This window comes from Pseudopipra pipra, chromosome 16, assembly GCF_036250125.1.
Source record: "Pseudopipra pipra isolate bDixPip1 chromosome 16, bDixPip1.hap1, whole genome shotgun sequence".
Taxonomy (NCBI): Eukaryota; Metazoa; Chordata; class Aves; order Passeriformes; family Pipridae; genus Pseudopipra; species Pseudopipra pipra.
The window spans coordinates 101460-126630 of NC_087564.1; the positions used below are offsets into that span (position 1 = coordinate 101460).

General features: G+C 48.4%; 1 protein-coding gene and 1 long non-coding RNA gene across 7 annotated transcripts in view; one reads left to right on the forward strand and one right to left on the reverse strand.

The window, feature by feature from the left end:
• LOC135422857 (uncharacterized) lies at positions 1–15631 on the forward strand. Its single transcript, XR_010434622.1, has 2 exons — positions 1–12820; positions 13377–15631. It is a non-coding gene; the product is annotated as an uncharacterized LOC135422857 (long non-coding RNA).
• Positions 14138–25171, reverse strand: part of ROGDI (rogdi atypical leucine zipper) — a 23924-nt gene continuing 12890 nt past the window's right edge. For 2 of the 6 annotated variants that reach the window (XM_064672356.1, XM_064672354.1), the window contains one exon: positions 23792–24711. In XM_064672356.1, the coding sequence (XP_064528426.1) occupies positions 24670–24711 (42 nt within the window). In that variant the 3' untranslated portion in view covers positions 23792–24669. Of the gene's footprint in view, positions 15574–21816; positions 23353–23791; positions 24712–25171 lie in introns of those variants that run through there. The other 4 variants (XR_010434618.1, XR_010434621.1, XR_010434620.1 and 1 more) reach the window with 4 other exon arrangements.

Here is a 25171-nt window from a genome sequence, read left to right on the forward strand (position 1 = left end):
TTCTGCCTCCCACTGCCCCATGTGGCCAGACTGGCTCCCACAGCAGCAATGGCAAGGGAGAAGGGCAGTGCAAAGGTGGTGTGGGAAGCACCTGGCACAGCCTGTGGATGGCTGCAGGGATGGCTTTGGTGCTGGTGCATTGCTCTCAGTGACTGAGTCCTCCTCTGGGATGTGGAGCAGGCCAGGGGCTCTCTGTGAGGGAAGGGATGTTGCTGCTTTACTAGACACATCTTTCTAACCCAGAGCAAATAAATGCACTTCCCTCATCCAGGCAATAGTGGGGCCTGCAGTGGTAACCTGGGGTACATTGACGCTGCCAGACTCAGCTCAGGAGCAAACGCAGCAGAGGAAACCTCAGGCTCAGGAGAAGGGGAAGGCAGCTGCTGCCTAAGGTTGGTCCTTTAGTCCCACTGAGCCCCTATTAACGAAACAGGAGCTTCCCCTTCCCTTCCATTTTGAGCAGTCTGGTGGGCTGTAAAGGGCCTTGGCAGGAGATGGGGCTCTCTGGGGCTCCTGATAGTTGTCCTGTGTGGCATCATCGTGTGGTGCCTGTGTCAAGACCAGTGTCACTCATGCACAGCAGGCACTCGTCCCCTGGCTGGTCACCAAGGATTGCTGTTTCTAGTTCAGGCTCTGGGGTCATGAATAGGTATGAGTTTTCCAGGAAACAATTCCAACAGAAGCCCTCTGCATCCCATTCTTCATTAGTGTTAGTGAAGTTCTGCAGCTACCATGCTCGTGCAGGTAACCATACTTCTGCAGCCAGCCATACAGTCTCCATCTGCTCCAGCTCATCAGTAAACACCTTCTCTGCCTCACCTTCACACTTAAGGAACCAAGCTTGATTTTTCTCTGCTTGGATCAGATTGATAGCTGTGGTCTTTAGCAAAGCTCTAGTTATTGCTAGGGCTTTCTTACCCAAACTCTTCTCCTGGGGAAAAAAAAAAACACAAAAAAACAAAAAAAGAATTTTCTGTGACGGAGTCACCAAGAAAGAACTTACCAAATGGAGATGCATCTGCCATTGCTCATTGGTCCTGCTGGCAAAGGCACAAACAGCTGTAGATGAAAGACGAATGCTGAAAGGCATTTTAGATTTTTTGCTGTCTGTAGGAAGGTGACTGCAGATTTTCCAGGGAATTATCTGAACTTATTCTCCTGTGGGATTCGCTCCATCACTGCATCCCCGAGAGGAGAACATTGTGTCCCTCAACCTCATTCACCTAAGCCTGTTATCTGGGTCGACCCTGAGGCCAGCACACTGAGTTAAACTGCTAAGGGCAATTTCAGACACTTGGCTGTCAAGCTAGAGCTGGAAGTTACCTGGGAGTTGATGGGAAGAGACAAAGTGGGATGGATGGAGTTGGGGCCTGGGGTATCATCCCTGCCTGGGAAGCATACAGCCTCTACTCACCCTGCATACAGACAGCAGACCTTCATCTGCACATGCTCAAACAGAGGAGAAGCTTTTCCTCTCAGAATAAAATCCACATTTGTGTGCAAAGATCAGAAGTAAGCATTTCAAAAGAGATGGCAGCAAGATGGAGAAGGTGCATCAGGAAATAGTACCTAAGTCTTCTTAAACACAGAAATGCTCTCCAAACCGATGAAAATTCAGCTTGCAGCACAAGAAGAGTTCCTGATGTGCTCAGACCAGGAGAGATTTTTCAAATGGGATTTGAATGGAAGAGTTCCATCTAAAGTAACTGCATTTGTTCCCACCAAATTAACCCTTGGTTACACACAGTTTTCTCAGGAAGCTCTGGAAATTACAAGCAAGAGGTGCCCCAGGTGCCTTGGTGCATGGCTTGCTTGCTTCTGTTGTCTTGCTAATGAGAACCACACAAGCAACTATGTCCAAATGCAAAGATTTTAATAGGTGTGGAAACCCACAAATGTTGTGTAGGTATCACCCACAGCTCCTGTGACAGAGGCTCAGTGCTGGGCTTACCAGTGGTTTTGCACCTACTGAGTGGCTGCCATTCCTCTATTCCTGATGTACCTGCCCTCCCTGGAGAAAACCAGCTGCTTCAGCTCCTCTGTACCAGGGAAGGGACACTCACAAGGGGCCAGGGGCAAGCAGGGACGCAGAGGGGCAGCTGGGAAGCTTCCTATCATCAAGTTTGGTGTCAGCGCTCTGCAATCACCTATTTCACAGAGCACCCCCGAATTCCACCTCCATGTTTGGAGTGACTGCAGTAAGGTGAGCTCCGTAATGGCAGGTTTGATTACCAGCAGGCAGGCACTTATCTGTTGGTTCAGCAACCAGAACTGAATCAGACACTGATTCAAAAGAGGAAGGAGATGTTTCCTTTCTCAGGGCATTCCATGCAAAGACTTAAGCCCTGCTGGCCCCTGTGGCTCAAAGTCTCTCTCTGCATAACAAGTCACTCACAAGCAGAATGAGGTCCCATCCTGAGCCACCAGGGTGATCAGGCAGCTCCATATGGGGCTGCGTCTGAGTGCCAGCTATGGGGCGAACCCCACATGGAGCTGCAGGTCCCAGGGGTCCGGGTGCCAGCAACTGCAGAGACCTGTCCTGGGCATGGCAGGGATGACTAGCAAACCTCAGGTCAGAGTAGCCAGCAAGTAGGACAGGTAGAACTGTGAAAGGGCAGTTCCAAGCATCAAGCACTAAAATCAAAGTTACAAATCGGGATTTGAAGGTGCCAGCAAAGGTGCCCCCTCTTATCTGTGCTAGTCTGTCTGCAGCTGGGGATATCTGTGCATGGTTGTGCCCATTCCTGTGCAGATTCATCTTGGTTTTCCAACTATAAAGTTAATTTCTACTTCTTTTCTGGTCATTCAGTGGGTTTTTTTTAAGGAATGAAAGATACACAGGGCCTAGTGGAAGTCTGAGGAACTTTTGTCAGCAGAGAGGTTTTTCTCTTAGAATAAAATCCCTCCTCAAAGTGCCTCTGCGCTAGAACTTCTGGGATCAGAAGACCAGCAATCTGAAATTGCAGAGAAACATCCTCAGCTCTACCAAACCTGCCCAGCACAGCCTCCACCACCTCCAGCCAGGACTCCCAGCCCAGGGCAGCCACCATAACTGCCCATGCATTCATTGGTTCTCTCTCTCTGCCTACATGTCTCTCTCTTTGGTTTGAAGGATCAAACCAATCAGTCAAGTCCCAGAACTTGACTCTGCTGCCCGGATGACACTTCCTGGTCTGGTCCAAGTGTCTCAGATCACCACCTTTCAGGGGGTGTTTGGACCACATCTTTGGTTCTCCCGTGTCATTCCCACATTAGCAGAGGGAGAATTATCCTTCTGTCACACAAGTACTCTACGAGAACATTCCTCTCCCAAAGAACCAAGGTTTTTCACAATCACAGTTCAGTTCCCAACAGAAAAGGATGTTCAGAAAGGTGACCATAGTAACGTGGGATCTGTACAACACTCAGTGGTGGGTGCTAATGGTGTCCTACCACCCACCTTGCACACTTGGGTTAATTCACACTTGAACTGCAGCAGCTCAATCATGAGCATGCTCAGAAAAAGGAAACGTAAAAAAACATGTTAATAGCTATTAGAGACAAAAAGGGACAGAAATTCATTAGGAAGGGAATAAACCAGGAGAATAACCAGCTCTAAGATTTAAAATGCTGTACCTAATGGTGAAGAACAGGCCATGAGTCACTTTATGTATGGCTGTTTGCTGACTGTTTTTCACCTGTTTTTGTTTTTCTTTCTAAAGATGACAGAGAGCAAGATGAGGTAGAACATCAAGTAAACAGAGCTCCAAGAAGCACCTCTGTTCTGGGAATCCTGATAGAAATCAAACTAGATGCCTGGCCAAAACCACGGGGGAGTGCCAGCAAAGGCCTGGCACAAAGGGCAACCCCTGTGCATGGTATCCCAAGGGGAAACACAACCAAGATGGTTATAACAGGGCTTGACCACCTTCCCTGTTTGTATTGAATAAGCCACCACTGGGGCAGGTGGCTTAGTGTACCTGAGCTGCAGTCAGAACCACAGGGAGCAAAACCCTGTTGGCCCCACTTGCCTGGGCCACTGACAATTGTTCTTAAAACCTTCCCACAAAGAGCTCCTCCAGCTTTTCCATCACTTTTTTTTTTTTTAGTGCCTAATCTGTCAGCAAACCAAAGCCCCTGGACTTCATCTCACCAACAGAAGGGGGAGAAAAGCTATCGCTGCATCACTGCAGCAATGACTGCCCTATGTGAGGACTTCAGCCTCAAAAGAATGAGGAGGACAGAAGAAGAAAAACTCCAGTTCAATCAATCTTCCCTCACGGATTCTTTTTTAGGCTTTTGCTTGTACTGCCTCTCTCCATCCTGCCATGAGATTTTAATGATACTCATCAAACAGGCATTACACTTTTTCTTTACAATGCCACAGCACCTGTCCAGTCACATATGGGTCCTGTCCTTGGCTCATGGAGTCAGTCAAAATAATTTTCTACATCCAGTCCAAAAGAACATTCTGTCTTAAATCTTCTTGTCCAAGGATATCACCCACTGCCAACCGGGCACCAAACACCAGTTACAGAGCATCTTCTACCAGTGACCCCTGAGATGCAGGAGTCTCTCCCATTCCATGCTGGAAGAACCTTGACTCACCTTCTCCCTCCATAGCAGAGGGAGCTTTCTCTACACTAGGAAGAGCTAGGAGTTATATTCTGGCAAGGTCTTTTAAGGTGAGGAGGGAAGAGGTGGGGAAGGGAGAGAGAGGGAGAGAAAGGAAATAAATGCAACTGTGGTGAAAAGTCACCGCATTTCATCTGGATACATTCAATTAAAACTAAGAAAAAAAACCACGAACAGCAGAATATATCCAAGAGAAACCTTCAGGTAACACATTAGGGTTCAGCAGATAAATCTCAGCCACAGCCATTCAATCTCTGGGCAGCAGAGGACTCAGCCAAGAGTCCAGGCACAGCAGTGCATCAGGCAGGGCTCTGATGGTGAGGACATGCAGGCACAAGAACACGCAGAATGCAGTGGTGCATAACTCAGTCAACCTGAATTGCCACTCCAGAGGCTAACACTGGGGCTCCCAAAACCAGAGAAAACCACTCCAAACCCACTCCAAAACTACAGGTGCCTGCATGTGGCACAAGGCAGCATCAGCACAGGTCCCTGCAGCACAGCACAGCAGCAGAAGCGGTCAAGTGAAATCCCCTTCCAGTCCCAAGGCATATTTGCTTAACATGAAGGTGTAGGAGTGATTTCAGCAGCAGAGTTGTTCTTTGCCCCTGAGCCAGGGAAGGGCCACAGCAGCACTTGGGAGGCAAAAGACATGTGCTAGTCATAGGAACAAGCAGGGAGCCTACTAAAGAGAGGTTCTGGCACTGTTTAGCACATAATTTCTGGAAGATTCCTGTCCCCCACAGGGAGTTTAGCAGCTCTCCAAGGGAGATAAGACTTATTCTCCAGGCAAGGACGGTACTGATTGTTCTGAGGAAGCCAGCAGCAGGGGAAAGAGATGGAAGTGGATCTCGAAGCACCCACATGTCCTGCCCTGAGAACCATAGCTCATCGCTGCAAGGCATGCCAGGCTGATGAGCACAACAGTCCCAATTCCCAGCTACCTCCTTAAGCTGAATTAAGGGTTGGCACCCACCCAGGGGCTCAGGACAAGGGCTGTGATCAGCAGGAGCTAATCAGATCCCTACCACCTGAAACATGGCAGGAGCAGCAGAGGTGAATGCCTGGCCCCAGGCACCATCCCACAGCAGTCCTTCTCAGCAGCATATCAGGGAAGCCCTAGGGTAAGTATATGCCCTTGATGGCAGAGGCAGTCACTGGCAATGCCTGTCAGTCACCCCCTGTGACTGTTCACTCAGTCACTGCTCCAATTTTGCTGTATTTCTGAATGAGCTCATGAAATAAAGTTTAAATCACAGAGTACACTGTCCTGTAAATTTGAGAGATCCAAACAGATCATCGCATCCCTCCCAGCAGAGTGCACACTGGGCTCCCAACAGGCTCTGCAGTTGCTGCCTTCTGGAGAGCACCAGTGGCACTCAGAAATTATGGAAATGAGATTGCTTTTGTCAGGTTATTCACAGTTGTCTTACAGTGGTGAATAACTTGACAGAACTCATTTCTTCCTGATGTGCATGAGAATGAGCAATTTTCTCAAGCTTCTTTGTCATCTGGATATACCTTGCTGGACAGGATGACTGCATTGTCACCCAGGGTGAACAGTAATGCCCTGAGATGTGCCCATTCACCCAGAGAGATGAGCACAGCACCCATTTCAACCCCAGCCCCAGCAACAAGCCATGGCAGAGCCAGGAGTCACCCCACTCTGAGGGGAGCACTGGGAGCTCACCTGAACCTGGGGATTGAGTTTTGGTTGTCCTCAGGACAAAGCTCAACACAGCACTGCCACCGGGGGTTTTGCCTTAGGCTGTCTAGCGATCTCTGGTTTTGCTCTGTGTTGCGATGATTTGGACACACAGTGTTCTTACCAGGTGAAAGACCATTTGCTTTCCCTGGATGATACTGAATGGCTTGTAAATTACCTGAATTACAGCTCTCTCCCTTAATGTCAGACACAGACTGGTACTAACTCACATATATTGGCATAGACACGCACCATCATTTAGCTGGGTGGCTCGTACAGGGACCTGGCAGATTAATAAGTGGTACAGTCAAGGAGGAGATGTGAGTCCTGGAGATTTCAGATGGGATCAGTAAGGATAGGAGCAGACAGATGTCTCCCATGAGCATGGAGCCTGTCCTCTGGATGGGCTGGGCTTCATCCTCCCATGCCTGCTTCTCCATCCTCCCAATATATCCCTTGCGTAACTGCTGTGATTGAGGAGCCTGTAGCATGACCTGGCACCAAAATAATACAGTCTGTGCTTCTGTACAGGAGTCACAATGCTTCCAGATGTCTTCAGAGCAATGAGGATCAACCCACACATAAATAAATGGCTCCATCGGCTCTTAAAGCAAGTCCATCCTTCCTTGCTGACCAAGAGCACTCAACTTTCAGAGAGCAATAATTTCATTTGGATGAATAATGCTCTGGTCAATGGAAAAAGAAGCTGTGCCAGGGATAGCAGGACTGGATGTTTCTGGGTGGAAACACAATCTTTTAACAAAACTGCATTCAGTGGGTGAGTCAGGTTTAGATTCAAGGCCCACATGACTGCCATATACAGAATCCCATATTTGTCACATCTTTGTTTTCCCCATGTACCCAAAACGCATCAGTGGAAACAGCTAAACCATCCCCAGAGAGCCAGGGGAATTTAAGGAAACTGAGGCCAGGGAATATAACACCAGGCTTGGAGGGGAGCTGTGGGCAGACATAATCCCCTCAAGAGACAGTATGCCACCATCTTTCCTCTAAGATGGAGGGATGGATGGAGGGAGGGGCTGCAGAGGCCATAAAGGTGAGATTACTATATAGCAAGAGAGCATCAGAGTCACAGTAGTCCAGAGGATGGCACAAAAAGGGCAGCAAGGGCTGGGGGTGGAGGTGGGGAAGAAGAGAACAGCTAATTATCTCCTTTCAGTGGCCAAGATAATTCTTCGAGTCACAAAGTGCAAGGCTTTGGCAACAGGCAGGATGCATTAGGTCTGTCTGTAACAACTATGCAGCCAAGCACACCCAGGAGTTCCCTGGGTCTCACAGGGAATCAGAGCACTGTTTCCCCTTACTTGCACGCAGATTCTCATCATGCAGACTGTTCTGGAGACAGTCCCTCCCCTCCCCAGTGCCATTGTCCCCACACCATCTTCAACCACTACTCAAAACAAAAAAGGAAGGCTGACTTCGCTTGGCAAGGGCTGGCCCCTCAGAGAGGGGTCCAGAGAGGGAGATCTGCCAGATTCAGTGCCTGGGGCTGCTCCTGTTAGCCACGGCGTCCCCACAGGCAGCATCCACAAGCACCACTGTCACTCTGCAGAAGTGGCTTGCACACTGCCACACAAAAGTGGGGAAGACAGAATGCTGCCACCCAGTCCTTGCTGTTTTCAGAACTGTGGGCACTTCATAGTTCCAATTACTCTGTTTTATAAGCCAGCTTGGGAGAGCACCAGACACATGGTGAAAGGAAAAATGTCCTGCCGTGATGCCAGCAGAGGTGTGCCCTGCATCAGTTTTAGCTTGCAGTATCCCTCTCTCCTCACCCTCTCTTCCCATGCAGCCCCTACCTACCCCTATCAGCACCCCAGGCACCTGGAACTCCTCATATACCCTTCCTCCCACCCCTCAAGAGGTCCAGAAGCACCCACGGGTGCCTAACTGTGGGATGTTACTGCAGCAGGCAGCTCCCCAGTTAGTCTAAGGGCATCAGACCAAGCCAAGTCCTGGCACTAGGAAAGCCAGGTGAGGATTGACAGCTCTGGGAGCAGCTGTAGGAGAGGGAACTCTGAGCTGGAGTCACAGATTTTTTTCCCTCCAATCACTGATTTTAACTTCATGTTCAAAAACATCAAGACAAGCAGGTGAGAGCCGGTCCCACATCTTCCATTTCTTCTGCCACTGCCTGGGACTGAGCACAGATGACACCATTAACCTCAAAGAATAATGCCACCTGTGCTCCTCTTCACCACAGTACCACAGCTTAACATGGGACCTTGCCCTTTTTTGCAAAGCCAGCAATAGTTAAACTCATTCCTTGTGCTGGGGCCTTCAGACACCACTCTCCCTGCAAGACTGAGCCAAAAGCATCTTCTCAGCCCTATAGTCATGGACTGTGACTGCCTGGAAGTTCACAGCAACTTGCACTATTGCATCAATAAAAGGATTCAAATGGAGTCCATTGGACAGGCTCCAATTTGCTGAGCTGGATTCTGGATCAGGCCTTCCCAGAGCAAGGCACATATTTCAAGGGATATTTAAACACAAATTGTTCAGTGCCATCCGACAGACTGGCACATTGTAGTCAGTTCATGTCAACAGTTTTGACACATGAGAAATAATTTCCATTAGGGAATATTCTCCATAAACAGAATTACCTCACCCTGTGCTCAACCCGTGTCATCAACTGCTCTTGCCCAAAAACAAGAAACAGAAGACACCTGACAACAATGGAGAGACCTCACAGACTGGTGCAGCAGAACCTGCGGGGAATACATAGCCCTTGCACCAGGTCCATATGGAGCAGGCTGAAGGCTCTCCCACCTCACATCACCTGAGTACCTGTTAGTGCCACTGCCCCTGAGAACAGCCTGCGGGGAGTCTGAGCAAAGGGGCTGCACCCCTCTCCACAGCACGAGTGGCAGCCAGCTCCTGCCCCCCCAGCCTGGCACAGCCTGCCCCTCTCCAACATGGGGATGCTGTGCTGGAGCGCAGCCTGCTCGAGGCTGCAGACAGTGAGCTGTTTGCAGATTTGCTAATATTAGAACATTACACAGCCTGCTGCTAATGTGTTCATCCTGACTTTGTGTGAGACAGCACAATCCTGGTTCTGTGTCCTGTACAGCTTCCTGCCCACAACACCTATCCACGTCCTTCCTGTTCCTACTAATGACTCCCCGCTGGCTGTTGACCCAGCCAGTAGCTAAATCTAGAATAAGTCGATCTTAGTTTAAATTTCTCCCACGTTTGGTGCTGTTTTCAATTAGACCACTTGTGCTTTATTCCCTGAACAATTTAATGAGAAAGCTTTGCAGAGAGAGATGGTTTTAAAGCAGAGGAAGAGCAAAATGCATATAGTTAAAACAACATGAGTTTCTCCCCTGAGCCTCGACTCCATCATGAGCTGCTGCCCTTGTGCACAGGACCCAGTGCAGTGGGGGCATGGAGCAGTGGAGTCAGGCTGGATGAGAGCTTGGAATCTTTGGGTTGGAAAAGACCTCTTTGTCAAGTCCAGTCATTAACCCAGCACTGCCAAGGTCACCACAAAACCATGTCCCCAACTGCCACATCCTGCAGGGATGGTGACTCCACCACTGCACTGGGCAGCTTGTGAGAAAGTCCCCCCTGAGCCTCCTTTTCTTTAGGCTGAGCACCCCCAGCTCCCTCAGCTACTCCTCATCAGACTTGTGCTCCAGAGCCTTCCCCAGCTCCGCTGCCCTTCCCTGGACATGTTCAAGTCCCTCAATGTCTTTCTTGTCATGAGGGGCCCAAAACTGAACCCAGAATTTACGGTTCCTCACCAGGGCTGACCAAGGGGATGGGCATGGACCTGAGGGAAGCAAGTGGATCCAGTCAGCAACCATTCACCCTTGGTCCCAGCGACACACACGCTAACACCACTCCGGAGCAGCAGTGTCCAGCCCTCGGGGAAATTGCTTAGACTGGGCAAGGACTATCGTAGGATTGCAGCTCTCTAGCATCTCATCTGAGCTGGCTTGGGAGGGGCTTTGCTGGGATAACTGGATTTTCCAAGATACCTTGTCCCCCAATTAATTTACAGCAGAGTGAACAGGAGATACTTGAACAGTATATATAACACATGCAACTTTGGATCCTATCTTGCAACACCTGGAACAGCCACAGCATCACAGGGAATTGCCGCTCTGAGTGGGAATACTCTGCCTGCCAGAAGTCAAATGTCCCTGAACTTCCCAAGAGCAGGCAAGATAGTTTCCTAAATTGAAGCTTTATAATGTGTATGAGCAGATTATATATCACACCTGAAGCTTGACAGAGCAGCATTCAGTCTTAGAAGACCTGTCAATCACTTTGGTGTGTAGAAATGTGAGGTGAGTATATTTAAAACAGCACAGCAGAAAAAGTAAAATGTAGAAGACATGACATTCCCTCTGCACAGAGTCCTTGTAGGCACCAGCTTGACAGAGGGAAATAACTGAAACAGAAAAATTTAATAATTGGATTTTTTTTTTTCAGGCTGCTTTACTGTTGGCTTAAAAAAAATGCACAGTTCCACAGTCAGGAAAGGACTACCTGAGGAAACATGAAAAACCGAGGGGCAAGAAAACACTCCACAGACCAGACTGGCTAGGAGACAAAATGAAAGCAGTTAAGAATTAACTGCTCCCTAGCCAATGTCTAACAAATAACAAGAGCTAGAAAACCGGTAAGGGAAGGAAGGAGGTTGCTATAAGCAACACAAGCATGTTGAGGAGCTGCAATACTAGCAAAGACAGGGTAATAAATATTTCTGTTCCCTCTTGGTAAGTGGTCATAATGGGTTCCCATCACAGGGTGCTGAAATGCTCCCCAGCAGTAATTGAACCTGGCAATCAACAGAAACCCCAGAAACAGACTCTAATCATCAGAACCAGAACACTTTCATCTACATTTTCTAGTAACTCTCAGGCCAGCCAACACTGACTTTCTGTAAATTTTCAAACTCAGGTCTCAGGGCTGCAGGGGGATTTGCAAAAGGAACCAGGAGGACACAGGTAACTGCACAGCCATAAGCCTGATGCCAACTCAGGAAAATAATGGAAAAGCTGAAAAGGGATTATTTAATTAATATCACGTGATGGCAGGACAGAGCTTTTACCAATGTCTTCTTACATAAAATATCTACTTGCAGTGAAAAATATCAAGTGACTTTGATGAGAGCTATTTCTATAGCCCCACTGTGATTGGCACTGTCTACCAGAGTGTCCCCGAATGCTCGATTACACACCGGAACAATACCAAATCAGAATAATGCTCACCAAGTGGGTTAAAACCCCATTAACTACAGCTAGAAAGGGAAAATCATGGCTGAGACAGTACCACTAGTGATGTGGGAGCCTTTATCACCCACCCTGTCTGGCAGGCTGGGAGAAGGCAAGCATTTGGCATCTAAAGCCATCTAAATATTGCCGTATTGTACCAAGGATAAAAGAGAAGCCCCATTTGCAAGCTGGAATCTCAGCCCTAGCTGAGAATGGAAGCTGCACACTCTAAGACTGGGGGCAAAGCATGCATTTCTTTTACCAGGCAATATAAAAGTGTTTGAATTGGCAGCAAGTCGTCCACCCCACAGTGGGAATGTTCAAGTTAAGGCAAAGGCTTTCTCAAAGAAAAATTAAAGGTCAGCCCCGATGATAGGGCTGGCAGGAGCTTGTTTGCAGAGGGGAAGGGCACACTGTCTGACCACCTGGGCTCTCTGGGGTGAGACAAGGCTGGAAATGTTCTCTGATGGCAGCTCACCTGAGCAGAAAGTCACTGAGTGGCACCATTGTCCCCTCTCATGGACTGATACTAGTGTTTGCATTCCCTCCTTGTCTCCCTCACTCATGAGCTGATTCCCTTCGTGAGATTTGACCCCCAAACCTGGGCATCACCCACACCACTACTAAGCACACAGAGCCCAGAGATTTCATGAAAGAGAAGAAACTGCTTTCATATCTCTTTTGCACTTCCCCACACCCAGCAGTCATAATGTCTGAAAGCTCATGGCACAATCCTGAGGGGCCCAGCAGGAAGGGTGTCCCCATCCCAAAGTTCAGAGGGGAAAAGAGCAGCTCAGAGACAGGGAGAGAGCCAGGGAATGCAGCAAAGGAGGAGCAGCATGAGCACTATGGGGAGATGCAGAAAGATGCTGAGTGACTTTTGGAACTCAAGAGACAAGGACCACCTCCCACACTGGCTCCAGCACTTTGGAGACAGTCTTTTCTCTACGATCAAAATCTCTCCATTTTCACCATCTGCTAAAGTTAGTTCTTCTTCACATCTCTCTGGCCCCCCAGGAAATAAATGCTGGGTTTTGCCTCCTGCCCATTCAAGCTTTCAATGTCACCAGCTAACTTCCCACCCTCCTGTAAGCCCACTCAGATATCCAGCTGGCCCTGCGGGCAAATTTACCCAGACACTGTCTTCCTCTGGTGTCACTGCCCTATCCCAGCTCTTATATCAGGAAGATATGAGACACCGATATCATCCCCATCTCTGGGCAGTGAATCAGCACACATGGATATCTTTCAGGTGAGTTATTGACTCTCTTGATAAGCTGAGAAGTAAAACATTCATTTCCCAAGTCAACTGAAAACACTTCTATTCTGTAATCTGAGTGGTGCTGGAATTTGGCTCTAATTAGATTGTAGGGAGAGGAGCAGGGACACACAGTCTGCCCCGCTGTTCACAGCAATCAGGACAACCAATCCCACCCCCTGCAGGGATCACCAGAAAACAGAACCGGCTCTGTCTCCCACCCACAGGAGCCGCATGCTCTCCTGTGCACTTACATGTTCCCTGCTGCCGGGGTGCTGCACATGTGCAACGAGCCATGGAGAGGACAGCCAAGAGACAGGCTCCATGTGCAGCCACTCACATCCTGGGCAGAGGAGGCAAACCTTTAGGTCCGTGCAATACATCCTTATCTATGACAGGCCATGACACATGTCAGGTGAGTCTATGACAAGTGCAGACTACCTGGTTTTGAAGCATTCCTATTTCCTGTGGCTCCCACGCAGCCCCTAGCTGAGGGAAGGGAATATTATTCTGTGGGTCCTTATGAATGGTGTGTCTGTCTCTTTTTCAGACTTACCCAGACACAAGCATTACCCAGAGGACTGCCCAAGCTTTTGAGAACTCAGCACCACACTTACACCAGCCTCACCCACTGCCCATGGCTCTCTGCAAGGACAGCAGCAGGACCAGCCAGCAGTCCTTCCAGATCACTATATAGCAACTGAATCTTACAGCACTGAGGTCTAAGCTTCTCCCACGCTAAGTGTGCACCAAGAATCTTCCCTGTTCCTCAGCTTCTCCCTTAATGAAAGAATAGCAGCAATAGTATCACCAAAGCAGCATCCATAACAGTCCCCTAACCCTCTTCACATGGGGGCTTGTCAGGTCTTGTTAACATTCCCTTTGGAACACTCAGAATTTTCTTGAGTTGGAGCTCAGTCTGGAAACAGGTGTGCTTTATCAAAAACAGAAGGCAGCTGGGGATTTTCAAACCATGGAAGTAAGAAATCAAGGCCTAAACTTTCCCTAGTACATGCTCTGCCAGAGCAAACCCCACCCAAACGGACACTGCCTCTCACAGCTACCCAAAAAACCTCCAGGCACCCCAGCAATCTTGGCAGGTGTGTCAGTGGGATTCCCTCTTGACCCAGCTCTTCCACTACTTTCACTCTGCCTTCCTGGCTTGCTGAAACACCAGGAGCTCCCTCCTGTCTAAGCCATGGATTGTGGTGGTTTGAGACCCTCAAAAATCCAATTTCCAAGTCCAAACCCCCCTCCCACAACTCACCCCAGAGTGAGAGGGGTTTTCCGGACACAACACAAGACTCAATATGGGGGGAAGGGAATTATATTACAATTATTACACAAGTAAATATTATAATACATTATATACACAATTCTAACTATCTCTCCTATGGTAAAGCAATATTTACATTGGATCAAGTCTCCTCTCCCTCCAGTAAAAGTCCAGAAGGGAAGAAGGAAAGATCCTTTGCACGTTCAGGGCAGCAGTCATAGCTGGAGTTGTTGTAGCTGGCTCTCTCCATTACACACAAGGGGGTCTCCTCTCACCCCTCTCAGTCCTTCAGCTCCAAGTGAAGGTCTCTCTCCTGTGGACTGCGATTGCTGGGACAAAAGCTTGCTTCACCATGTCATATCATGAGGTGTAAGACATCCCATGAAAGTCCCTTCCTCGAGTGGTCAAGTTCCCTCAAGTCAGAACATTTAGGGCTGCTCTCAGTTCAGTCTTTGCCCCAAGCATCCCATCAGAGCTCCTTTGCTCTGTCTCAGCTGCCAGCCTGGCAGCAGCAGCGGAGGGAGAAGGCCACTTCCCCCGCATTCCGTCCAGCCGTCCTGGTCCAGCTTCCAGGACGTCTCTGAGCTTCTCAGTTCCTCTCTCCGGTGCATGCTGCATTTTAGGACTCCCATCAAGTAGAAGTCCACCCCCTCCTCCCAAGAGGGGTCTCAAAGGGGTTTTGGGGAGATTTAATTCAGTCTTACCCCAAAACTATCTTTGTTGAGTTTAGTCCTCTCTCCCTCCCTCCGTCAGCTTGGCTGCAATGCTGCTTCTCTCTTATCTTCTTGGTTTTCAGCCGCAGTTCTCTGTTCGGTGCTGTCTCTGCTGCCACTCCTGCTGCCCACTCACAGTGGAGAAAAACTCCCTCAGCTCTTGGCCACAGTACTCAGCCCAGTTTAACACTGTTTCCGAGTTTCTGCAGCCCCAGCCGGGGGGCTGGTGGGGCCTTGGCCCCCAGCGGGGCTCCTAGCCCCCTGTCTCCTCGTGGTCTCAGACCATGGCTGCCACTTTTTCAGCTACGTCATCCTCCTTCTTTTCCGGTCTGGTGTGATATGTTTTAATTCTGCAGGGGCGCTGATTGGGTCAACACCAAGAAACACCACCCCCTCGGGGTTACCATTTTTTTTAGCTCCAGGGGAAAACACTTTTTTTTCCCCACCACAAGGATGCAGGCCAGCATTTTCATATTCAGGCTGAGCACCCATGGATTCGTATATTCTGCCAGGATCGAGTGTCTGGAGGAACAAAGCCAATGCACAACTCAGCTCCACACCTCTCCTTCTGATCCCAGTGGGCACAGGCCTGCTGCTGGCTGCTGCTCCCTGGGAGTGGGGTACGCCAGGCTCTTCCTAGCTCCAGTCCCCAGTGACCCACATGCATCCTCCCCTGTACCCCAAAGCTGATGACACAGCGCTGCCATGATGCTTCCATCCACTCGACTCCTCTACAAGAAGCAAGCAAGGCCAGTCTCCTGGAAATGAGCAACAAAACAAGGTTTCCCTCCCCAGTGGCCCACCCTAGAAATGAGAGCCTGGACCTGAAAATGGGGGACACAGGTGGAATAGCAGCTCTGCTAGAGCAAACACCTTGAGCATGGGCTCTGCCAAGCGAATCACCTTCAGAAGCAGGTGCATCAACCTCTGCACCACCTCCTCCCTCCTGCTGAGGATGAAGATGGGACTAGATAGGCGTGACACTGCACTCCCCTGTGACTGTCAAACCAGCTTGTCTGCTGCCACTTCAGACAACACAAGCACTGTCAAGCGGGGGGTGGGGGGAGGGGGGATGGGAGCAGAGGGAACAGAGACGCATAGACAGGGCAAGCCGGTTTCAGCTGCTGAGAGAAGGGAGAAGCGAGGGTTACCACCTTTTGATAAGGACACGGAAGCAGAGGGTGAATTAAGTGATAGCCCGGGGGAAGGAGAAGCAGACCCGCCTGTAGTAAAACCAAAGGGAAAGATGGCTCGCGAAGCGTTAGCTTTCCCCAACCCGGTTGCAAGTAGAACAAGGGCAAAAGACAAGCCACCGTTAGAAGCCCCCTTAAGACAAGCTGTAACCAATCAAGGCACTGTATTAATAAAGGTTCCTTTCTCACTGGTTGAGTTACAGCAATGGAAAAATCGTGTGGGGGCATATAGAGATAATCCAGAAAAGATGACAAATTATGTCCAAAGAGCAATCAAAACTCAGAATCCTGATTGGTGTGATCTAGAGGTTATGATGGATACCTTATTAGACCAAACAGAGAAGGAGATGGTGAAAAGAGCTGCTCAAAAGGCAATAGAAATGCTAAAACCCTCTGGGCAGTTTCCAGGTGAGGATATCAAAGATATCTTCCCCCTCACGGATCCCAGATGGGATCCTAACGTGTCAGCAAATTTAGAACCTTTGAAACGTTATCGAGACTGGGTAATTTATGGATTTCAGCATGGAGTTCCAAAGGCGGTGAACTGGTCCAAAATGTACAAGGTTAGACAAGACGTAAATGAGTCACCCACAGATTTTCTAAACAGATTAAAGGATGTTATCAGGAAATATTCCGATATAGATATTGAATCAGATATGGGAAAGAAAAGGCTGGTATACCTGTTTGTAAGACAGTCCACAAACGATATAAAGAAGAAATTATTAGAGATAGCTTGGGCAGTATATCAGAACAGAAAGCAGAAAGTTAGTACGGTGGGCGGTGAGGCGATTATAAGAACAGCCGTTACTGCGGCAACGGAACTCCCGGCTCAGAGAGCAGGGGAGGTTTCTGGAATGGCCGTTACCATAGCGACAGAACTGGTTGGCGCCGTGAAAAAAGTGTTGCCTGCGTGTGATACAGTGAGAGTGCGTGTGACAGGAAAAGATCTGGGGACAGAGAAAGCGAAATTAGAGCAGGGAGCGATCCCGAAGTTTAAAACTGTGGCGAGCACAATAAAGCGAAGACAGGAAAAGCTAGTCCTAGTTGTTGCTCTGACTAGTGAAGAAGTTTTAGTTCCTGCCAGTGTGGTCCAGGCAGAGACAGCAGATGCGAGTGCCGGGGCAGCGTTAACCACGCGCACAGAAAGGACGAATCCAACTGCGGGACAGTTAAACTCTAGATTTGGTACAGGAGCTGCTGCCACCTTCGCAGACAGAGCGGGGGCCGTAGCAGGGGCAAAGGCAAATTATTTCCTGGCTGTGGCCAACACGAGTGGAGCAACTCATAACACCTTAGCGGCTGCGAGCAAGAGATCGGCTGGGGGGCAGAGGCTGCAAGAGAGCCTAGAATGGTGTCTGTGGCTGGAGTCCCAGCCCAGTCTAACACAGGATCCTCTGCCTCCGCCATTGGGGGCGGGGACGGAGCTGTTGCTTCCACTCCAGCCCTCCCAAACCTGCACAATCCGTACCCTGCCATCAGACCGAAAGGGGGGGGGAAGGGAAGACAAAAGCAGTGTAAATTCCCGGCGAACCCAAAAACTAAAACCCGCCGGTGCAAAATATGTTATAAAGTAATAAGGTGATGCTTTTAATACTGATCTATTTTGAATGAAAACTAACAATGTGTCAGAAGTTAAACGTTCACAGGCAGTTTGTTCCAGCAAACAACCCTGGAAGCTGTACCACTAAAATTCAAACTGAGAAGCCATAAGAACAACTTTTATGCAGGAGTAGACACATGTCTCAACTGCAATCACTAGACCAAGAGTGAGTAGATAAAGGCCTTCTGACACAATTGAAATCAATTTGCACTAAAAGGTGGTACAGAAACGTATACATATATTGTAATTATTGTGTTTCTTTGTTATTTTCTATTTTATATTGTTTTAAGCTTTGCTTATTGTTAGCTTAATTGCTAAGAATTGAAAGCTTATATTGCTTTTGCTTTTGTTACATGAATTGCTTCGAAGCCTGCAATGTTTGTACTTGCACTTATCTTGTTCCAACAACAATTTGTAAACATCTATGTCTCTCTGCAGCCTGCAGAAGAATTTCTCCTGAAGCAGTTTGATGAAGGGTTCGTAAAATTTGCATGTCATTGTGGAATCTGTTTATCTTTTTAAGATGCTTTTTATCTAGTGTCATCTAGGAGTGTGTGTGTGAACCTGAATTTGCAAAGGAAGTCCTACACTGAAACAGAGGACAGATAAGAAAGTAGCATCAATGCTGTAGTGAAAGGCAGCAGAGCTGAGAAACCACAGTGACCCTTTGCCTGGATGCCATCACAGCTTCTGTAAAACAGCGGTACTGTTCTAGCAGGTTCAACACTGCATCATGGGAATCCTGCTTCTGACTGCTAACCAGGAATTACAGCACTGGTTTTGTGAACCCTCCAATAAGGGCCAAAAATCCAGCTTGCACCATTGCATACAATCCTTGAGACAATCCCGTAACATCGTTGTTGGAATAATAGGTTTAAGTTGCTTAAATAGTTTGCTGAAAATGCTTTCTTAGCTTTATTGCTTAGTTGATATTCATATATCTATAAATGTACCTATTTTAACAGGTGAGGCAGCTTTTATCCATGGAGGCAAGGAGTCCCTGTAAGACTACTCCATGAGGTAAAGATGATTGACTGCAGTCTGGGACAGGTTGGAACAGGACAACCTGCCCCCAGTAAGGCCTAGAATTTGTCCAGAGAGTATAAGCTCTCTGTGGTGGGCTACTGGCACTGCCAGGGTGCTGTTTGCATCCAGACGCAGTCTGCTTCAGGTAAGCTCTTGACTGGCCTATTAGATCTGTGGCTGGCAGTTAATCGCTTTATGTGATAAAAGCACAAGCTCCTCTATCAGAAGATTGAAATGCAGGAATTCCAAGATCCAAAATTCCTGTGAAATTGTCATCAAACAGACAGTCACACTTCATCGACTCCCCAGCTGCATAAAGAGGTTTATCTGTAGAACTGTTTAATGTTTTAAGATCTGCTTTGCAGGAACTGCAGAAATACATCATGTCATCTAAGCCTGTGAAGCTGGACACTCCTGCTCATCTGTTCTAGCCCAAGGACTGAGTTTATGTTGCACTAAGACTGAAACTCCTGCAAGCCAAATGGAAAGAACTGTTTTTAAGTCCAGCAGACCATCTCCAACATGGACAGTTATCATCAAGAACCCTGAATTTCACCCAGGAAGAAGAAAACCTCTGTTCCTGAGATGAGTAGAGCAGCACAGACTGTTATAAGGACTGTTAAAATAGTGTTTAAGTTTTTTCTCTTGTTTGAATTGCTTAGTATGGTCAGGAACTATGAATTAAGTTCAAAACCCAAATTTACATTTGGCTTTAGCAAAATGCATCAGACATTCTTTATTAAGGGAGTGCTGAATTTGCACTACGGATTTGGCTGAAATTTGGCAACAAGTTTAAATTGCACATTGGTAATTCTTAAAGATGTTTCATTAAATCTATTTTCACAAACTTACTTCATGGTTACCAGGCTGAATCTGAATAGAGCAGCCATTCATACTAGTATAAAAATTGCATAGCTTGTTATATAGTTAGTGCTATGTAGAGATTGAACAAGATCTTTGAGTCTTGTTTAATCTCTAAAGGGGGGACTGATGCCTTAAGCCCCTAATGGTTTTTTATTTTTCTAATATTTGTAAGACTTGTAAGTTTTATAAGTAAGTTTTAAAAGCAGCAACCTTCCCCCCCTTGTCCCTTGTTCCTTTCCCTTTCTCTAGCACCCTTGTTTATACATTCCTTAACCCTCTTACCCCATTCTATCCTCCCTATATCACTCGTAGCCCCAAATCTAATAGAAATGTTTAGTCTTTTGTCAAGGCAAGGCCTAGACAGTTGACAGAACAGCATATCTGGGCCTAAACCACAGAATAGGTCAGGAATTAGGTAACTATGTACCCTTTGTGCTCTGATGACGCTGAAGATGGGAGGAAGGGGGGGTCCCAAAATACACCCCAGACTCATTTCAAGGAGGCGGACCAGAGGAAAGGACACAGGGTGGGCACATCTGGGATTGGATGGATGGTATTATAAAATGTAACCTTTCAGGCACGGCCGGCGCACATCCTGTAACATCTTGCCTTGGCAGAATAAACCCTTTCTTATCTCACCCCTAATTAACTGCTCAGGGAGATTTTTTTTCAGCACCAAAATACACCGGCAACAAAGGGATGGATAATGTTATGGTTACAAAGCAAGGGGGTGGAGCTTTAGTGCTGAATATTCGATACCACCCACATCTCTGCTGGGGTGTAGTTTTTGGCAGGGGAAAAAAAACCTAAGGCAGCCACCAGAACCCGGAAATCAACATTTTTGCCTTGCTCTCTCCAGGAAGGAGCAGGGTCAGCCACCCTGTGCACCCAGTCCCCACTGCCACACTGGGGTCAGCATTTTGGTAGTAAACCCCCCAATTCGAATGAATCAGCTCTCCAGGTTTTGGGTTGTCCCCATTTGGTTTTTCGTTGTTCCCAGGCAGGGAAAGGGGGTGAAGTTTAAGCCAGGAGAGCCTCTTTGCCATCTTGCCTTTGTTCCCAGGGGGCCATGTGGTGTTGCTGCATGGGAACAGTCACCACCTTGTTCTAGGGGGGCTAGGCAACATCTTGCCTTTGTTGGTTCCCTCTTTTGCATCTCTTACTATTGTTGTTGTATATATTGCAATTTCTTTAGTAAATTGTGACTCCTCTCCTAGTATTCTTTCCTCCACTGTCAACGGGGCAATTTGAGTGGGCTTGGTTTTCCCACTGAGTTTTAAAACCAGCACACCACGTTAGAAAAGCCTGTCCCTGGGAGCTGCTTTACGTGCCCAGATGCCTGGAAAGGGCTACCCACAATCGGGCCAGGAGTGGGGACAGACTTACAATAGGAGCGTTCTAGAGACCCTGACCCTGTCATCCTGCCCCACCCCATAGAATCTTCGCCAGCACCGGTAGAAGACAGCGGGAGAGAGGCTGGTTTGCCAATGGGTCAGGGATAAGGTAAGCTCTGTAGTTGGTGCCCAGTTCCTTGGCTGGCACCTGGGGACCCACCTGGGCAGAGGGGTTATCCACCACTGCAGCTGCCTCTTGAAAGCTCTCCTTTAAGATCCCATGCCTGGTCAAAAACCATGAGAACCTGAAGATCATTGAGGACTTGCTGCCCCTCGGCATATACACATAGACATCCCTACACAGGAAGTGCGGGTGCAGCTATGATTCCTTCAGGTAGACATGAATTCAACATGAAAAAGGAAAAGCATATAAGGTACACCCATATACAGGGAAACTGAGTCAGGCCACTGGTGAGACATCCTCACAGGACCCACACAGCCTGTGAGACGAAGCTGAAAGGGATCCATAAGTACCATCGAGTCCAACTCCCTCCTCCTCTCAGGACTAGCAGTTTAAAAAATAATCACAATTCAGAAAAGAGTAGGGTCATTACAATGTGACAGTTAAATGATTTGCCTCAAGCTGATACTGCTGTTCATTTTTTTAACTGTTGGCATTAACAACTTGTGGAAAATCAATGTTCAGTCTTCCGTTTCTGTTCGGTTGTGTTGCTCCGTGTCACTCGGTGGAGACAACGAAAGCAGTGCGCTCTATGCTTCTGTCACTTCCTGCCTTCTGAGTCCCTTCCCTTCACACAAGACCATTCACTCCTCTTTTTGGACACTGTGGGTCGGCCACTGGGGATTCCACCCCTCCTGACAGGAGTCATCTCACTCCACTCCTGCTCTAAGCTCGGGAACAGTCTTCCCACCGTGCACGGCCATGCCCAAGCCCCAGTTCAGTGGCAGGGTTACAAGGCTCACCTGACTCAGGTGATGGCCTGCATCCTCCAGCGAGGGACTGGCAGCGTGTGGCTGCATCTCTTCCAGTCCTCCCGGCTCACAGGGGCTGTCTCACTGCCCAGCAGGTCCCCAGGTCTCCCCCACCCCCGAGAAGCTCTGAGCAGAAATGGAGCCGAGCCAAAGCCCAGGCCTGGAAAGTGAGATCTACACCTTCCTGAGCTGGTTGGCAAGAAAAAGATTCTTTGAGATTAAGCAGGACATTGCTGCTCTTGCCACCTTGATGGGTGAGTGCAGAGCTCAGCACGAGGCATGTGCCAGATGACTTCCCTTGGAGCTGGGCTGGGCAGGCAGCTGCTCTGATCCCAGCAACTCAAGCAGTCTCCAGCAGTCCTCCCTGCACTGCCCTCGCGCATCAGAGCTGGAATCAGGACTGGCATTCCATTCTGCACACTCCTGCCTTCCAGAACCGAGGAAGACTTTTCTCATCAGAAGAAAACAACACGCATTTGGTTGCATATTCTACCCCTATCAGCAGGAAGCTGAGTTGGAGAGGATGTGACACTATTGATTGAACCGCACGCACTAGTGTGAATTAAAAAAGGAGCTCACTCTGCACAAAGGGAGGGCTAAAAAAGACCATAGACAGTTAATAACCAGAGAGCTTATTAACCATAAAAACATTCTCCTCTGGAGAGACTGTTAATGGTGAGCAGCTCCACACATGCACAATCACTTTCTAAGCAGAAAATGGTCTGGATCAGAGCAAGGGTTGGTAAATGCACACCCAGGGTCATGGCCGCAACTAGTCATAAGGCTGACTGGAATCAGTAACAAGTCTGCTATTGCATCAGCCCATCCAGGCCTCTCTACCTTCCACATTCATTCACACACATTCATCAGTCACGTGTAGGATCTGTTATGGCCTGCAACCTGTGACATCAGCATGCATTAGGCCAAGCACAGCACCAAGTGTCGAGTCCCCAGAGAAGGAGGCTGCAGCAGCACAAGGCTGGCACTAACCCACACAGAATCCCAGGTGCAAGGGCATATTTTAGGGATACTGGAAGGAGCATCCTGGGAGATGAAGTCCCAATTGTACTCCTGCACATAGGCACTGGGGTGCCCCATGGTAATTGGTTAAGAGAATCACGTGTTGTTTTAAAGTGCATATAAAAGATGCTGTTTGCTCCCAATAAACAGATTTGGTTGTTTGGACCCCCAACCAACCAAGTCGTGTGAGTTTATTATATTAATAAACGCCACACCCAGGGATCTCACAAAGGGGCAGGAAGGAAGGGCACAGACAAGACAGGCCACATGCCCAGAGCAAAGGTCTATGCAGGACAAATAAAAATGAAAGCAACATACCAACCTCTAGTCTCCACCCTTGGAGTGATTCAAAACCCCTCTGAACACGGTACTGGGAGACAAGGTTTGGACAGCCCTTCTTGAGAGGAGAATTGGACCGGATAGACCTAGAGATCCCCCTTCCAGCCTCAACCATTCTGTGATTTCTTTGAACACAGAGCTCTGGATGGCACTTGGAAAACAACCAAGCTGTCAATGGACAATCAAGCTTGCTGTTTTCTAGGAAAAATGGTGAGCCTGCAGTGCTCACCTCAGCACACATGTAGGATCCTGGGCAAGGTATTCCAGTGAGGGAAGCCACCAGAAACAGTCTGGAAACGGCTAGCTGGAGCCCACCAGGAGACAGGTGATGCTTCTCATCACTTCCCAGCCAGCTCCATGAGCCAACCCAACCCAGGCTCAGTAACTGTGACCTCTTCAAGACAAGTTTGGAAAACTACTTCAATTAGGACTTGGGTGTCAGATAGCACTGGGCTAAGGCCATTTAAACCAGGCCCAGCCTTTGAAGAGCTGCCCAGCTGTGCCCCAGAGACCACTACCGTCCTCCCAGTAAGGCAAAAGGAAACGCAGCATGCATAACCAAGAACAGCCACGCACTTGTGAGAGAGCACACAATCTCAGATACTAATTCTTTCACAGCCCACAGGAGCATTGCAGGTCTGAGGGTCTTTATTTCAGCTATCAACGGCTAAAGGGATGAGTTACACACTGTAGCATCCATAGGCAGCAAATCAGTGTAGCAGTGTGGTACTCACTTTGTATTTAATGACAGGATGAGGGACTGAACAGCTGTGCTCAAGGTACCAAGGCAACTCCAAAGGCTAGCAGCGAAAACAAGATACTAAACCTGGAAAAGACCAATGAGCCCAACTAGGGCTTAGGGAAAAAAAAAAATCACATTGATGCCAGGGAAAAAAAGAAAAAAAAACCAAAGAGTTCAAACATCAGCAAGTAAGAGCATCCTCAAAGGCGAATCAGTAACATGGGCATGGACAGAACAGGCAGGAGAGGGAGTCACTCAGGGTTAGTGATAACTACAGCTGGAGCAGATCACAGCAAAGTACTTCACTACGTGGAGCAACATGCCCTACCTTTTATGAAGTGTGTTAAATTACCCTTCCCCTCTTCCCAGCCACCCCCCAGTCCAGGAGTTAAGTTACAGCACTGTGTACAGATCCAGTTAATGAGGGTGGTCCAGAGCCCTCATCCCTTGTAACAGACCCGTGTAACTCATCAGGAGCTTGGGAAATGTGAGGCACACAATGCTCAAGAGGACAGGGACAGGTGGAAGCTCCAATCACCCAGCACTGCTTTGTGACCTGCTTATGCAGCAGTCCCAGACAAGGCTACTAAAGCTGTGTCTCTGGGTACACTGACCCTGCCCTTTGGAGGGCATCTGGCAGTGAACTCCAACATTCCTCAGGCTGACCTAGACTCAGATGGGATGAGAAAACAAAGAGAGAGACACTGGAAGTACTGTAAGGGCTTAAACTATTCCACAGAGAGTTAATATGGCCTGTAGTTCCAGTAACTGGAGAAAACGGAGATCTGAAAAGCAAGAAGAAAAGCAGGTAAGTTCCTGTACCCCTTAGACCACGGAGGAAAGAGCACATAATAATGAGGTCTGAGCTTCACAGCATTACACACTTCAGCAGTGCGCTGCTGATGGGCAGGTTTGCTGCTGCTGTCACTGAAGGTACTTGGAGCACAAAGTTATTTGCTCAAGGTGGCAGCCAGGCCAGCTACAGAGCTGGAACTGAGCATTGCTCTACTGGAATCTAGGTTGCTGAGGTCTCCATGCTCCCCTCCAGCACCCTGGTGGTTTCCTGTCATCCAGCTCATGACTGAGAACACAGAAGTGTCTACTTGCTCCTTTCCATCTAGTCACTAGCTCAGCAGACATCTGCCACACCACTATACTTATCTTATGGCTGTCAGCTAGGCAGTGTCAGCCAGCTCCCTGGCTCCAGAGCACTGATTCATCCCTTGTTTTCAGCAAGTTGTACAA